General features: G+C 39.1%; 1 protein-coding gene across 1 annotated transcript; it reads left to right on the plus strand.

The window, feature by feature from the left end:
• Window positions 1-4,031: 4,031 nt before the first annotated feature.
• Window positions 4,032-12,073, plus strand: LOC133871171 (uncharacterized). The gene is made up of 2 exons (XM_062308554.1): window positions 4,032-4,675; window positions 11,699-12,073. The coding sequence occupies exon 1, from the start codon at window positions 4,068-4,070 to the stop codon at window positions 4,665-4,667; it is 600 nt and encodes a 199-aa protein (XP_062164538.1). The 5' UTR covers window positions 4,032-4,067; the 3' UTR covers window positions 4,668-4,675; window positions 11,699-12,073.
• Window positions 12,074-14,141: the final 2,068 nt, after the last annotated feature.

Consider the following 14,141-nt stretch of genomic DNA (forward strand, 5'->3'; position numbering starts at 1 on the left):
TTAGTCCTTGGAATGCCTCGATTTGGGTTGAATTTTTTAGCACAAGGTCGTGAAATGAGACATATGTAGTAAAAGGAAAATGATGGAATCAACTCCTTCTCTAAAATAGTTTGTGTTGGAATAATCTCACTCTCACCAGTCTATCTGAAAAGGATTGAGCCCCAATGCCTGCACTGGCCTATGAAGAATTACGAGCCTCAAGCTAAGACAACAGAATTCCCAAATAGACCTATATATATATATGTGTGTGTGTGTGTGTGTGTGTGTGTGGAGATAGACGCCCAAATTAGTCGTCCCGGGAAAAATGTTGTTTCTGGGAATACGTAATGGGAGGTACATTCAGATTATGTCCTATTGGTAATTACATAAGGGATACTAAGGCACCAAAAAATAAGTGAATCCAAGCTGTAAACACAAATAAAACATGGTTAACCAGGAATAGATTTTAAAACTCATTCAAAAATTTAGACACGGATTCTACCACCGAATCAACCAGATTGATTGCTTGATAATTAATTAATTAATTAATTTTTTTTATGAATAACTGCCTGATAATAAATAATCAGGATATATACGTTATATGTCATATGCACATGAAACCAAGAATGCTAAAGACATTAAAAGTGATCCACAACTGCAACATATAGTGGTGATGGCCGTCAGAAACATGTGGTACTAAGTAACAACTATATTCCACACCCACCTTAGACCGATAACCACAAATTAGCTCTTCTGGATGGGAAATACAACTTCTTGGATGGCCAAAAATGATAAGAGTCAGTTAGTATCAAACATTTGTTGGAAATGCTCAGGTCTAACTATGGCATGTAGTACCAAGCACTTTGTAAGCTTGGAAAGGAAATATTGCTAACCCTCGCAAACCACTAACGCATGCGAACAAGGTACTGATTGTAATACCGAGAACGGATAACATTTTATATCTAACAAAACAACTTTACAAGGTCTCATTTACAAACTAGATGTTTGATGCATTAATACCAACAACACATTTTTCAAATAGATCATTTACAAATAATCAAAGGAAAATTGCAAAATAACTCTTTGAACGACACAGACAATGTTTCCAAACAACACCATACACAACTCAACCAACCAGAACTACTAATTCAACCAAAAAAAAAAAGGCTTAAATTTCTTATACACGCAAAGAAGAATCAAAATCCAAACCTTAGACCTAAAACCCAATCTATCCAAATTCTTTTAGCAACCAAACAAAGAAATTTTGGGGCAAAATGAAGAGGAAAACAACTACTTCCAACCAAAAACCCTAAATATTAAACACCAAAACAACCCCACAAGTTTATTTGCCAAGATCCACACCCTAGACCCAAAACCCAATATGCCCCAACTGATTGATACCAAAGTAAAACTCCGCCTAAATTTTCTTTGCAACCAATACGAGAAATTTAAGGCAAAATGTAGAGAAAAATAACTACCAATAAAAAAACCCTAAAAAATTAAATACCAAAACAATCCCACACGTTTATTTGCCAAAATCAAACCCTAGACTCAAAACCCGATCAATCCAGCCAGATGCCAGACTGATACGAGAGTAAAAACATAGCCCAAATCTCTTTGCACACAATTAGAGAAATTTGGGGCAAAATGTAGAGAAAAATAAAAACTACCATTAAAAAAGCCTAAAAATTAAATACCAAAACCCCACAAGTTCATTTGCCAAAATCCAAACCCTAGACCCAAAACCCAATCCATCCCAACAGATTGATATGAGAATAAAGCTCAACCCATATTCTCTTCGCAGCCAATCAGAGAAATTTAGGACAAGCGTAGACAAAGAGAGAAGGAGAAAACTTATAGCAGGAAAACAACAAAAGAGAGGGGGTGCGCTCCGATGGGTGGCGGTCAGTGGGTCTGCAACAAGAGAGACCCAAATTTGAGAGAGAGAGAGAGAGAGATAGAAAGAGAGGAGAGAAAGAGAGAGAGAGAGAGACCTGGTCGAAGATGACTGGCACTCGGTCTGTTGGGCTGCGAGCGGTCGGTGGGTTGGTGGCCGGCGCTTTGTCGACTTTTGGGAAATGGGTTTGCTTGGGTTGAGATCGGTGGTCTACGGTGGTCTGAGAGGGACTGTGGCAGCCGTTAGGTGGGGGAGGTGGATGGTGGTCGGCGCCAGAAATGGGGGAAATTGAAAATTGGGGGGCAAATGTCGAAATAGGGAAAATGAAACCAAAATCTATCGACTTTTAGTTTAAACCTTCCATTCTTTTTTTCTTTCTCTTTTCTTTTAAAAAAATAAAAAATAAAACCTGCCACGTAGGAAAAAGACGGAAGAATGACTCACGTATAGCATTACTCCAATGCCAATATATATAATTCATCTTTATATATCTATAATTATTTATTTTTAAAAAAAAATATGGACTTTTTTTCTAATTAAAAAAAAAAAAGACTTTTTTTTGATTAAAAGATCCCTTCCAATATATATAAAAGATATCAAACGGTCTAATGTTTAGGGTTACAACGACTCCCTAATAAACTAAGTCTGAGGAGAGGGCAGAAGCAAAGTCAGACTCAGACCATTACAGACCACAACTGCTAAATGATAACCTGGATAATAGAAGATGCCTTTACGTTTCATGAAAACTTATAAAGATCTAGTAGATGGCACACATTCTGAGCTACAAATAGCTTTTACAATCCAAGTTTGATCTAAAAAACAGAGCAGGCTGCATTAGAAGACTACTGAAATACAAATAAACATAGAAACAAAAAAATAAAGACTCAACTTCTCTGGCCTATCCGTATTGTTTGAAATCCCTTGTTTATCGCCAAAAAACTCTCCCCTATTTGAAGAAAACCGTTGTCAGTTGATGCCCACAACTGGCGTGTAACTGGTCCGGCATGATTAGATCCCCTTGATTCTCGCCCGCACTTCCCGCCTTCGCTTTCACACTAGCAAACTCTTGAATCCGATCCATGCGCTTGGAATTACAACTATGGTGGAGAATGGGAGGCCTCCGAAGCAGATGACGAGGATCTGCTTGATTTCCTAATGGTTCCCTCGTCATCGCTCATGAATGAGTTTCTGACAAGGAACTCCCTCATCGTTGTTTTCGAACCTGCTGATGTGGCTGATGCTATTCCGGGTGGGAGATCTAACGGATGGTCCCGATTTGCTCCCTGTGTTGGTCTGCCTCAACATCGACGAAAAGGCCATGACGAGATCCAGATCTGTTAATTGCGATCAGTATTGAGTGGTTGGTAAGTCGACTCATTGAGTTGTTCACCACCCATCGCAGTGACTCCAAACCCTCCTCCAGCCGCCACCCCTTGGACAAGCCTTGGGATTACACCACACTTAAAACAAAAAACTAAATCCCCTAGGACCGTAAAAGCATTGAGGGTGGACTTTAAGGCAATCTTAACCACAATACAATCTGCAACGAGAAAATAATCTCCGAAGGAGAAAAAACACAACAAAGACATAAAACTACATCTAAATCTCAGAAAAGGACGAGACAAAACTACCTTCTGGAAGGTGACAATGTCACCCTAAGAGAGAAAACACCCTACCAATTTCTAAAAGCAAATACCCAAAACACTATGGGATGAGGTAAGCATAGTGTAACACATGAGGCTTTTTTTCTCCTTGCACTTTTTTAGAGTTAATTATTAAAAAAAAGAAAAAAGACTTATAACGGGATGTTTGAGTGTTCGATTTTTTTAAATTTAAATTCAACTATAATTTACTCGGCGAATTTCGGGACAAAATAAAGTTGAAAAAAATGTTTAGATGGTTTGAATTCCTAAAACAAAAATAGAAAAAATTAGGTTTTATCTAATTTATTTTTAAAAAATTACGAATACCAATAAATACTAATAAAATTTATTTTTGAAAAAATAAAAAAGCACCCAAACATCCCATCCAACCTTCATATTTGGCCGCTCTCAATTAAAATCATGGTTTACTGCGAAAAATGCATATACGAAACAGTATTTCGATTTTAGAACTATGTATTAATAAATGATAAAACACGAAATTAAATTATAAAGGATGGAATCAAAAGCCCCCAACACCACCACGCACCATGAGCGACCGCGACCGAGACCGAGACCGAGACAGAGAGAGACGACGAGATAAGGAGGAGCGGGACCGAGAGCGAAGCCGCATCAAGAGATCTCGTACGCCCGAGCGGCCCGAGCGCAGCCGACCTTCCCGGCACACTCGTTCCCGCACGCGCTCCCCGGATCGGTACCGCTCACGCTCCCCGGACGACCGCTCCAACCGGCGCAGCCACCGCCACCTCCAGCACCGCTCCCCTTCCCCCAAGCGCAGCCGGAGACGCAGCGAATCTACCGACGATAGGGAGCACCAGAAGGCCGTCGCCGACTTTGTCGACGAAATCGCAAAAGAACAACAGCAGCAACAACAAAAGCATAAGAGCAAGGACGCGGTTAATGGTTCAGGAAGAGGAGGAGAGGGACAGTTGTTGGAGGGTGTGGACGAGGACGAACTTGAGATGATGAAGAAGCTTGGGATCCCCATCGGATTCGATTCCACCAAGGGCAAGCCGGTGGCCGGAGCCGACGTGAGCGGCATCAGAGCCATCACGAAGCGCCAGCCCAGGCAGTATATGAACCGCCGCGGAGGCTTTAATCGCCCGTTGCCGGCCGAGCGCAACCGCTGATATTGGGAGTATGCCCTCTTTTAATCTTCAATTTCTCTCTCTCTCTCTCTCTCTCTCTCTCTCTCTCTCTCTCTCTCTCTCTCTCTCACTTTTGGCTGTACGTTGGATTTTCGAGTATGTGGGAAGTTGTGCCCTAGGGTTTAATAGTTTCGGAACTCTTTGAATTCTTACCAATTGAGGGATTATTTTAGCTTGTTTTTGCCTTTGAGCTGCTTTGATTGAGGTAGTGGTTGCTTCTTTTTAAAAATATTGCTCGACTCGTTGAATAAATTGTGACGTATGATTTCAAATGTAGTGGTAAGAACAAATGTACATGTATTTTAAATAGATAATCGATCAGTACAAACAAACGCCCTAATGTATAAATGTACATGTAAATTTTAATTTTGTAAGGGTATATACTAGGTTTAGCATTTACAGTATGATGTTGGAATTAGTGTAGCGTTGTAGTTTTGGCTAAGATTTTCTATTCACATTGAAAGATTTATAGGATGGCATAGTTTGTTTTTCCCTCTGGAATTTGAGTTTAACACTTGTTCAAAGTTATCTACGTTTCTTAAAAGTTTTAGAGAGGACTTTCAGGAGTTGTCTATGTTTCCTAATTTGCACGGAATGTTCTGCTATCCTAGCTGTGATGTGTCCATTCGAATTATATTCTTCACATGTATATTGTTTTTGCTCCTTACTTTTCTTATGGATATATAACATTTCAATTTAAGGAAATGTTTGTCTGCATTTTATTAATTTTATGCTTTCTTTCTTATTCTTATCCTAACTAGTGTCATAAGAGATGTCTGATCTAACATTTCCTTAAAAAAATCATTTACTCTTCTGCCATTGTTACTTAATGCTCTAGTGTAAACTTAGTCCATGAAAGTTTACACAAAGGAGACGAGGTGCTATTTTTGAAGGTCCATAATGTGTGGCAATAGACTTTTGAAGCTCTGCATCATTTGTTTTTGTTTTCGCCTCACATTTTCTTTTTCAATCTAGAATTTTTGTTCTTCTAAGAGTAGGTTGACTCAGATATGGTGCCCTTGAGCATATAGGATCTTTTCATGGTTTCCTTTGTTGGGGGTGTAGGGGATGCTTGGGTTGTGTTTTCAGAAGCTTTTATCCAGGATGGAAGGAACAAACACGTTATTGAGCTTTGGGGTCATGGGTATAAGTTATCTCCTTTTGGTTATTGAAGCTTGTCTCTATAACACCCCCTCCTTGTATGAAGATGATATTATGCATCGTTCGAACCAAAACCGCAAGGATACAAGAATTCCATAAACTGAAAATCAAAGCAAACTAAACATCTCATTATAATTAAAACTTAAATGGATAACTGTTCCAAAGACAAATAGTGATACTCTCTCTCTCTCTCTCTCTCTCTCTCTCTCTCTCTCCAACGTGTGTAGGCGCGTCCGCTATTTCTCTTTGCTTGTGTTTCAGTTCCTGTGTTTTTTTAGTTCCTTTGGCTTTGGGGGTTGGTTGTGGGTGTTATGGGAGGATGTTGCTGATGGCGTTTGGATTGGTTGATGCGTGACTCATGCTTCTGTAAGTTTGTTAGTGTATCAAAGGCACAATGGGTGGGTCCTTCTTCATAGAATCAAAATCGTTCGAGTTTAACATCGATTGAGGGGCTAAATCCTTCTACATAGGCATTATAGAACGGGGGAAGGGCTAACTCCATTCAATTCGCTTGGTGAGAGGAGTTTTTTGGCTGTTGTCAATGGTAGACAAGGTGGCTTGGCTAGAAAAAAGTGTGGGTTTTGTTCACAAGGTTGGAGATTCACATAGTGCATTCCTGTGCTAGAGTTGCTACAATTTTTACGTAAGCTATTTGGCCATTGAGGAGTTCAGTGGCAACGGGCAAAGGGGAGTTATCCTCCTTCCCGCAGGCAAGTGGGGATGGTATAGGCTTGTGGAGGTGTTGTGTTATTTGTTGTCTTTGTTTGCCTCCGTGAGCCGTGCACCTCCAGCCGTTGTTCCACCACCGCCGGTATCTCTTTTTGCACCTGTGGACCGATTGTTTGCTTAGGTGGTTTCTAGAAAAGGTTACTCAACCACTTCAAACGACAAAGGCACTACAATGGTCTTTGTGGCAGCGTAACCCTCCAGGCCAGCTTAGGGCACAACTACAAAGTTGTCCTGTGTTGACGCGATTGTCCTTCCCAACAATCGTAAAATGACAAAACAAGAAGGTAGGAGCATTAAGGTGGGCACACTTTTCTTCTCGATGTGGAAGATACAGAAATCCAAGAGTATTTTTTTAGTACACAAATCAATTGGCAGCTAGCGACAGATTGCTTTTGAGCATTTATGTGGACGAGAGGGGAAATCGACACATGGCGTGGGTGAAAGCTAAATGGACTTCTGTGTGGATTCCACGTGTAGATAAAAACAATAAGGCACCCCAACAAGTTGGGCTTGAGGGTATTGTTTCTCATAATCATATATGTCCTTTGGGCCCGGTGGATATCAAAAGCCTACGTCAGTTAAGGCTAGTAGTGTCTTAAGGAAATAGTATCTTTATTGGACTCATCTACTGGCGTTCTCGACCCAACTTTCCTCTCACTTCCAGCGGGCTTCACTTAAAGGCATTGAGTTTGTATTGGCAAAGGCCCAAGTTCCATTGGGCAATAACCTGTATTTGGTAACAGGCGTATGGCCCGAGCTGTGCTTCTCGGGTTGCCCCTCTCTCAAGTTGAGAGGTTCTTTTGGGCCTTACATTGGTTGTTACCGTTACCCGAGCCTTCGTACTGCTTATCGGCGAGTTTTGAGTCATAGGTGAAACTTGCTTCCAAGTCGACGATAGAGCTTCTTTATGCTGGATCTTCTTTTTCTTTTATGTCTAACGAATAATCGTTTCCCACAGATGGCGTCAAACTGTTGGTACAGTTTTTAGTATGGTATGAATCAGCACATTTTTTTATGTTCTTCACGTTTCCCAAGAATTCTGCAAAACAATAAAAAAATTACGGGACCCTTACGGGGATCCCAATCCGATGCCTAAATTAGCTTCTGTGAGAAAATAATGCTTCGTGCATAAAAAAATCAGTCTTAGTTTATACCTGGAGTCAAACCTGAATTAGGATTCCTGCTCCTTGTTGATCCAGAAGTGCTGTCAGAGTTTTACTTGTATTCTGATATATGATTTGATTAGACCATGAGTCTTATCCTGATTCTACAGGGAATAGGATTACTGATCAAACTATACTTGGACTAAAAGTCCTATCCCGATTCCACCGGGATAGAACAACTAATTAGATTATGACTCTTACTTCAATTCAACTTAGAATAGAGTCCTAATTCGGATTTACTGGAATAACTGATACCTTCTTAATTGGAGAGAAATGAATTGACATCTTTTTGAGGACTACGAGTCCAACATACTTTCTTTAAAATCCTCTTTTTTGAGATCTCTTTTGGATTGGACTGTAGTATATGTTTTCCAACTTCTCCTCATTGGATCTTGTAGATGATCGTTTTCATATGTTAAGACTTCTGAGTCAGATGATCTCTTCTAGGTGAAGGCTTCTAACCGTAGTTTCCTTGGCCATCATCTGAGTTGTTTTTAAAACATAAAAAACAAAGGGTGAGTCGAATACTTAGTAAGTAGATACTTCATACAGTAAATGAAGTTGGAAACAATTTCCATTATGAAAACATCATAAGGTACTAGTAAAAATATTCACACATATCATAAACATTCTTTTTCTTTAGTCTCTTAAATGACCAACACACAATTACGCCTTGTGTGTAAGGGTTGGCAATCACAAGGATCCCAGCTCTGCTCCCATGGCCACAAGTAGAGCCGTGTCTATGAGGACATCACTTGATAAACGATGGTGCACTTGAGTGAGCCTTTCCTGGTGGACCAAATGAGATGGTTGTCCCCACCCATTAGCTCTGATACCATCGCACATCATTTCATATGGCCAAAAAAAAAAAATTAAAAACCTTTCATGCATTCATACATGAGTATAGAATGCATTCATTTAAACCCTTTATCAACAAATAGTATTGGATGCATAATAGGGGCTACCCAAAAGAAAGAAAGAAGCTAACGTTATATCATATACCTTGAAGACAATTTTAAGAAAAACATTGCATTGGCATTTTGAAGATAGTAAAGGTACTATCTTATCTACTTTACCTCGTTCTTAGCTTTAAGAATTTCAACACACCTCACTTAGCAACCTAAACATATAGATATCACCATAATCTTTCCTATTGCAATTTTCATCAAGTGGTGTGCTACCTGCATTTCTGCTCATTATAGATATCAGTCTAGGGCTGTCAAAACAGGTACCCGACACGATCCGTAAAGACCTGTGACCCGTTTAAGCTAGACCCAAACACGACCCGTTTATGTTAACGCATCGGGGCTTCAAACATGATACGATACGGCAATTTCACGAGCCACCCGACACGACTCGTGAAACCCGTTTAGCATAATGGGTTGTATTGGGTCGACACGACCCATTTAGCTTAAAAGTGCTTTTTTTTTTTTCCTTTTTTTTTTTGGGGGGGGGGGGGTTGGGGTATTTAAATGAAATAGCTTTTTAGCAGGCTCCAAATTCCAAGCCATTTTCAAGAAATATCTTTCTTTTCGTCTTTCCCATTCACTAATTCACATTAGCCCAGACATGCAGTCTGATTGGTCAACTAGAGTTCTCCCCCTTTCAAGTTCATAATTATTTTGCTTGTTGAATTTTCCGCCATCTTCTTGTTTTCAACGTTTTCATTCTTTAATTTGTCAAGTTTCTTCGAGTTTTACCAAAGTTCCCTGTACTTTTGAGTCATAAAAACGATGAACCAAAAAACATTACCTTAAACGGATGAAATCATAAATTAATTCACAAAAAATTTTCTAGAAAAAAGAAGAGGCTCAATCTGTCAATCATACCAGCATGCATGAATTTTCTTTCATTTTTTGTTTCACATTGAATTCATGCGAGGCCATGTTTTTAGGTCAGGCAATCAAAACCATGATTCAAGGATTTAATATAATCGCAATTGTGATGTTCTAACATGCAAAAAATATGAATGATATTGTATTATTTTTAATTTAAAAAGTCATCTAGCTTTACCCTCCTTGGTCTAAAATGAAAAAAAAGGTTAATCATGTCTGGCGGGTCATCCACAGGTGACCCGCCACCCGACCCGACAAGCCGAGTTAAACGGGTAGACCCGTTTATGACCCAAACCCGTTTAAGGTAGACCCAAACCCGCTAATTTCGTGTCGGGTTATCGGGTCGTGTCAAAATTGCCAGCCCTAGATATCACCATAATCTTCTTCATGTTACAAATATTTAAGTATGGTAATAGAACAAAAGGAAAGATTGATTCATGGTAGAACCCACATGGTTTCCAGGCATCAGAAATCTTTTGTATGAGGCCGACTTTTGCAAAATGTCTGACTTTTGGGGGGAAATCCAGCTTAAAGGACAATCTGTTAGCAGGGTGGATTTGCTGTGAATTCACCCTGAACTACCTAATTTGCAGAGGGCACTATGCCCTGCTATGCTTTGAATCCTATATCTCAGGCCTCGCACAAGGTGGAGCTATGGAAAATTAAACCTATTGTTGCTTCTTGTTCACCAACCTATTTGTTCTATTTGTCAATCGCTGGACTAGAAGTTTGGCTTGGTTCTTGTTGTTTCATTATTCTCTTGTCGTTTCCTTTGTGAATCTCTAGACTAGAGCCTTTGTTAGATTCTGGATGATTGTATTATTCCTTTGCTTTTCAGTGTGTGTGAAATGACATCTTGGCTATCCTAGTGGGACAAGGTAGAGTTAAAAAAGTATATGTATATATATACCCACAGGAAATTGAAGATGATTCATTAATATCAAGTACTTTATTATTGAAGGCATGCTTCCTCTTGTGTGATTCTTTCTATATTTCTCTCTTCTTCCCCTTCTCTTTCTTTTTTTTCTTGGCTGTATTTATTCTCTGCTGTAACACCCCTGTCCCACATTGAGAGATGAGGAGTAGCCCACATAAAGTGGATGGTTTATAAATATAGTCAAGAGTGTTAAATCCCGCATTGCTTAATTACTAAGTGAAACTGGGCTTTATAAGGGATTCTAGAGAAGTTCCAAATTGAGATGTGGCTAGCGTTTTTCCCGGGTTATTACATCTGCGCTATTCACATCTTCCAAGATTCATCTTTTTATTAATCCTTTGACCTAAAATCCATAACTCTCTTCCTAGATCTATAAAACCCTTAAAACTTTTCTCAACCTTTAGCCAGCAAGTAACCCATTAAATCTAACCTGAAACCCTTCAGATAAGGTGCAGTCTAGAAACCATAATATACATTGCATTCTTATAGAACCCCAAGCCCTTTAACCACCAGATTTCCTGACCTTAGCCCAACATTTAGGAATGCATGGGCAGGTTATCAAATCTGTAAAAGGTCACCTAGTGTGGATGATTGTGGTGTTTGCCCAAATTTGACATGTAATGTCTTTGCCTACTACTTTTTTTGTATATTCTGGTATTGCACGTTAAGGATGTGGAGTCATAAAGGTATGAAAGTGGAATGTTATCATGGTTGAGCTGAAATTGGTAAATTTGAATAGCTTTTGAAGTGGTAGACTCTCTTCATTTCAGGCTGTGAATGATTGAGGTGCTTATGCTGTATCTTCTGTTGTTCAGACAATTTTTATGGCATGTTTCCCCTAAGATTTTGTAGATGCTTGGGAATGTGCGTGTGAGTCCATATGTGTATATATATGAATACATATATTTACCGGGTAAGACTACTTACTAATGAGTAAATTCATTTTGCATATAGTTCTTTGTTTAAATGTTGAATTGAATAAAGTGGGAAAGGAATTCTGTTGGCACATTTGTGTAGCTAAAATAGTGATCGTAATATTTAATTGAGATGATAGTAATAAAATAATTTCAGATTATATGAGATTTTGGTGTTGATTTGTGTTCTACAAAATTCTTATTTCTGGAATTGAGACAATCTGAGAAACATTTATGGGTCTTTAATTAAACGTCAATTTTGTTCTCTTTTCAGATGGATAGTGTAGTCTTGCAAGAATTGAGCAGGTGCCAACTTGGATTCTTGGAGCCCATGATGACCCAAATTGCCTGAGGCCATGTAAGACTTTTTTTTTGGGGGGTTGGGGGGGGGGGGGGGGGGGGGCGGGGAATTGAGCATCTGATGACTGCTTTCTTGAGACTCTGATTTTTGTACTGGTGTATTGTGTTCTATTTTTCTAAATATTGTTCGTAGTGATTAAATGGCCGGACTCGTGTCTAATATCTGGGATCACTCGTATGGTCCCTGTCAGATGTCGTGTTCTGTATGCAATGAGATGATCCTAGAATCTAATCTGTTGACTTCCTTGACTAGTCAATTCATTCGAGTCCTTGGCTACTTGCCATAGCTTGTGAGAGTGCATTGTTTCAAGGACCAAATACGTTTTCTTGTCAAGACAACCATATAATGCCTTCTTTTTAACTTCAAGTGCTACTGCAAGGCAGCACTATCACAAACGGATGAGAACACACACGTAGATAGATATCATGTGAAAATGTCTTTGTTTGGCTTGTATTTATATTCTCCGATCTTTATTTTGATGTCTGATAGAAGAGGAGGCATGTGGGAATGTTCGAGAACCATATGTTTATTTGTTTCCTAATTGGATTTCGGTTCCAATTTTTTTTGTTAATTCAAGTGGAATTTAATATTTACTAAATCTAATTTTGGGACAAAGTGAAGTTTATATATATATACTGTTGAACAATACCTAAGCAGGCGGCAGCTGCAGGCTACAATACTGGAGGAGTGGCGGTCGGACCAGAATGCTGCCTACTCTTCAGTCATGCGCTAATATTTTGTCCTCATTTTTATTATTTCCATCTTAATGCCAGATGTTCTTTCTTTGCGTTTTCCTCTGTTCAAAACATGAAATGCACAAAGTACCATAATATTCATTTGTGGTTAGACTGTTGCCACTTGCCACCCTGATGGAATTTTTTATACAAAATATGGCCATAGGGTTGTTTATGACGCTGGGAGTAAGGTTGAAGCTAAACTAACGAGTGTTTTGAAAGAAGAAGAATGGAAATGGCAGCTTGCAAGATCAGATGATCTAGTAAGCATTCAAAGTAAAATTGCCACCGGTAGAAATAAGAATTGAGGATAAACCAATTTGGGTCATTTCTGAAAGGGGAACTTACTCAAGCTCAAAAACTTGGAATGCCATTCAAACTAAATTGTCGGAAGTCAACTGGTGGGGGTTAATCTGGTTTCTTCTTACAATTCCTAGGCATGCATTTATTTTTTATGGCTGGCAGTAAGGAATAGTTTTACTAGAGGAAATAGGTTATTGAAATGGGGCTTCAAGGGAGACGTAATGTGTGTTTTTTGTAGAAGCAGTCTTGAGGGAAGAGATCATCTGTTTTTCCAGTATGGATTCAGTAGAAGAATATGGAGAGATAGATGCCTTGAAGAGGTGCTTAGTCAATGAGCCAATTACAGCTATGGATGAAGTCATGTTGTCGGATTTAGTGGCTTGAATTTAGTGTGTTTTGCTTCAATTTGGCGGATTCTTTGGTGTTCTTTTGGTGGGGTTTTGTTTGATGTGGTTTTGACCCGTTCTTGATGGTTAGAATTCTGTTCACGTGCATTTTTTTACAAAGGAAGTGTACGAATACATCCGCGACGTTCGCAAAGAAATTGCTTTCTGTTCGCTGTTGCCCGATCCCCGTCAACTGTTCGAAGAAGCCCTTCTCCTCTCTGAACTAGAAGTAACGTTGCAAACAGACGGACTTTGCGAATAGATCTGCAAAAATGGCTCACAGTCACGTACGTTCGATTCAGGTAACTTTCAGTCGTTGTGTTTGATATGGAAAGAGGCTTTTAGATTGGAACCATGCGTGCCCTAGATACGAAGCTGCTGTGTTGAGTTCGAATGATGGTGTGTTTTGCTTTTTTGTTCAACCATTTTGAGTTGGTGTAATCTTCACTGATCGAACGGCTCTCCTTTAATAGTTTGATCTAACGTGTCTCGTCAAACATTCTCGGATTTCAGTATTTTTTTTTTTTTTTTTTCAACCATAGGACATGTCAGCTAACTTGAGTTGAGCCATGTCATCCCACATCGGCAACTTACGTCAAGAAATTAACGGTCTTTATCGAATTTTAAAAGTGCGAAAACTTGGGACAGTGATTAACTGTAATACTACTTGCTTGCTTAACTGATTTTTGGTCACTCCAAACCTTGTAAAAAAAAAAAGAAAGGTTAAATACATATTTAGTATCTCAGTTTCAATTTGCATCACAGATAGTACTTGAGTTTTGGAAAAAGACGGACTTGGCATCTCTGTCTATTATATCGTCCAATATTTAACGGTCTAACACGTGTTAACCGTAAGTGGCACAATATAAAAGAACTAAAAATAAAAAATAAAAATCTTTAAAAATTAATTAAAAAATTAAAAAAAAATAAAAC

Source organism: Alnus glutinosa, chromosome 6 (assembly GCF_958979055.1).
Source record: "Alnus glutinosa chromosome 6, dhAlnGlut1.1, whole genome shotgun sequence".
In the NCBI taxonomy this organism is placed as follows: Eukaryota; Viridiplantae; Streptophyta; class Magnoliopsida; order Fagales; family Betulaceae; genus Alnus; species Alnus glutinosa.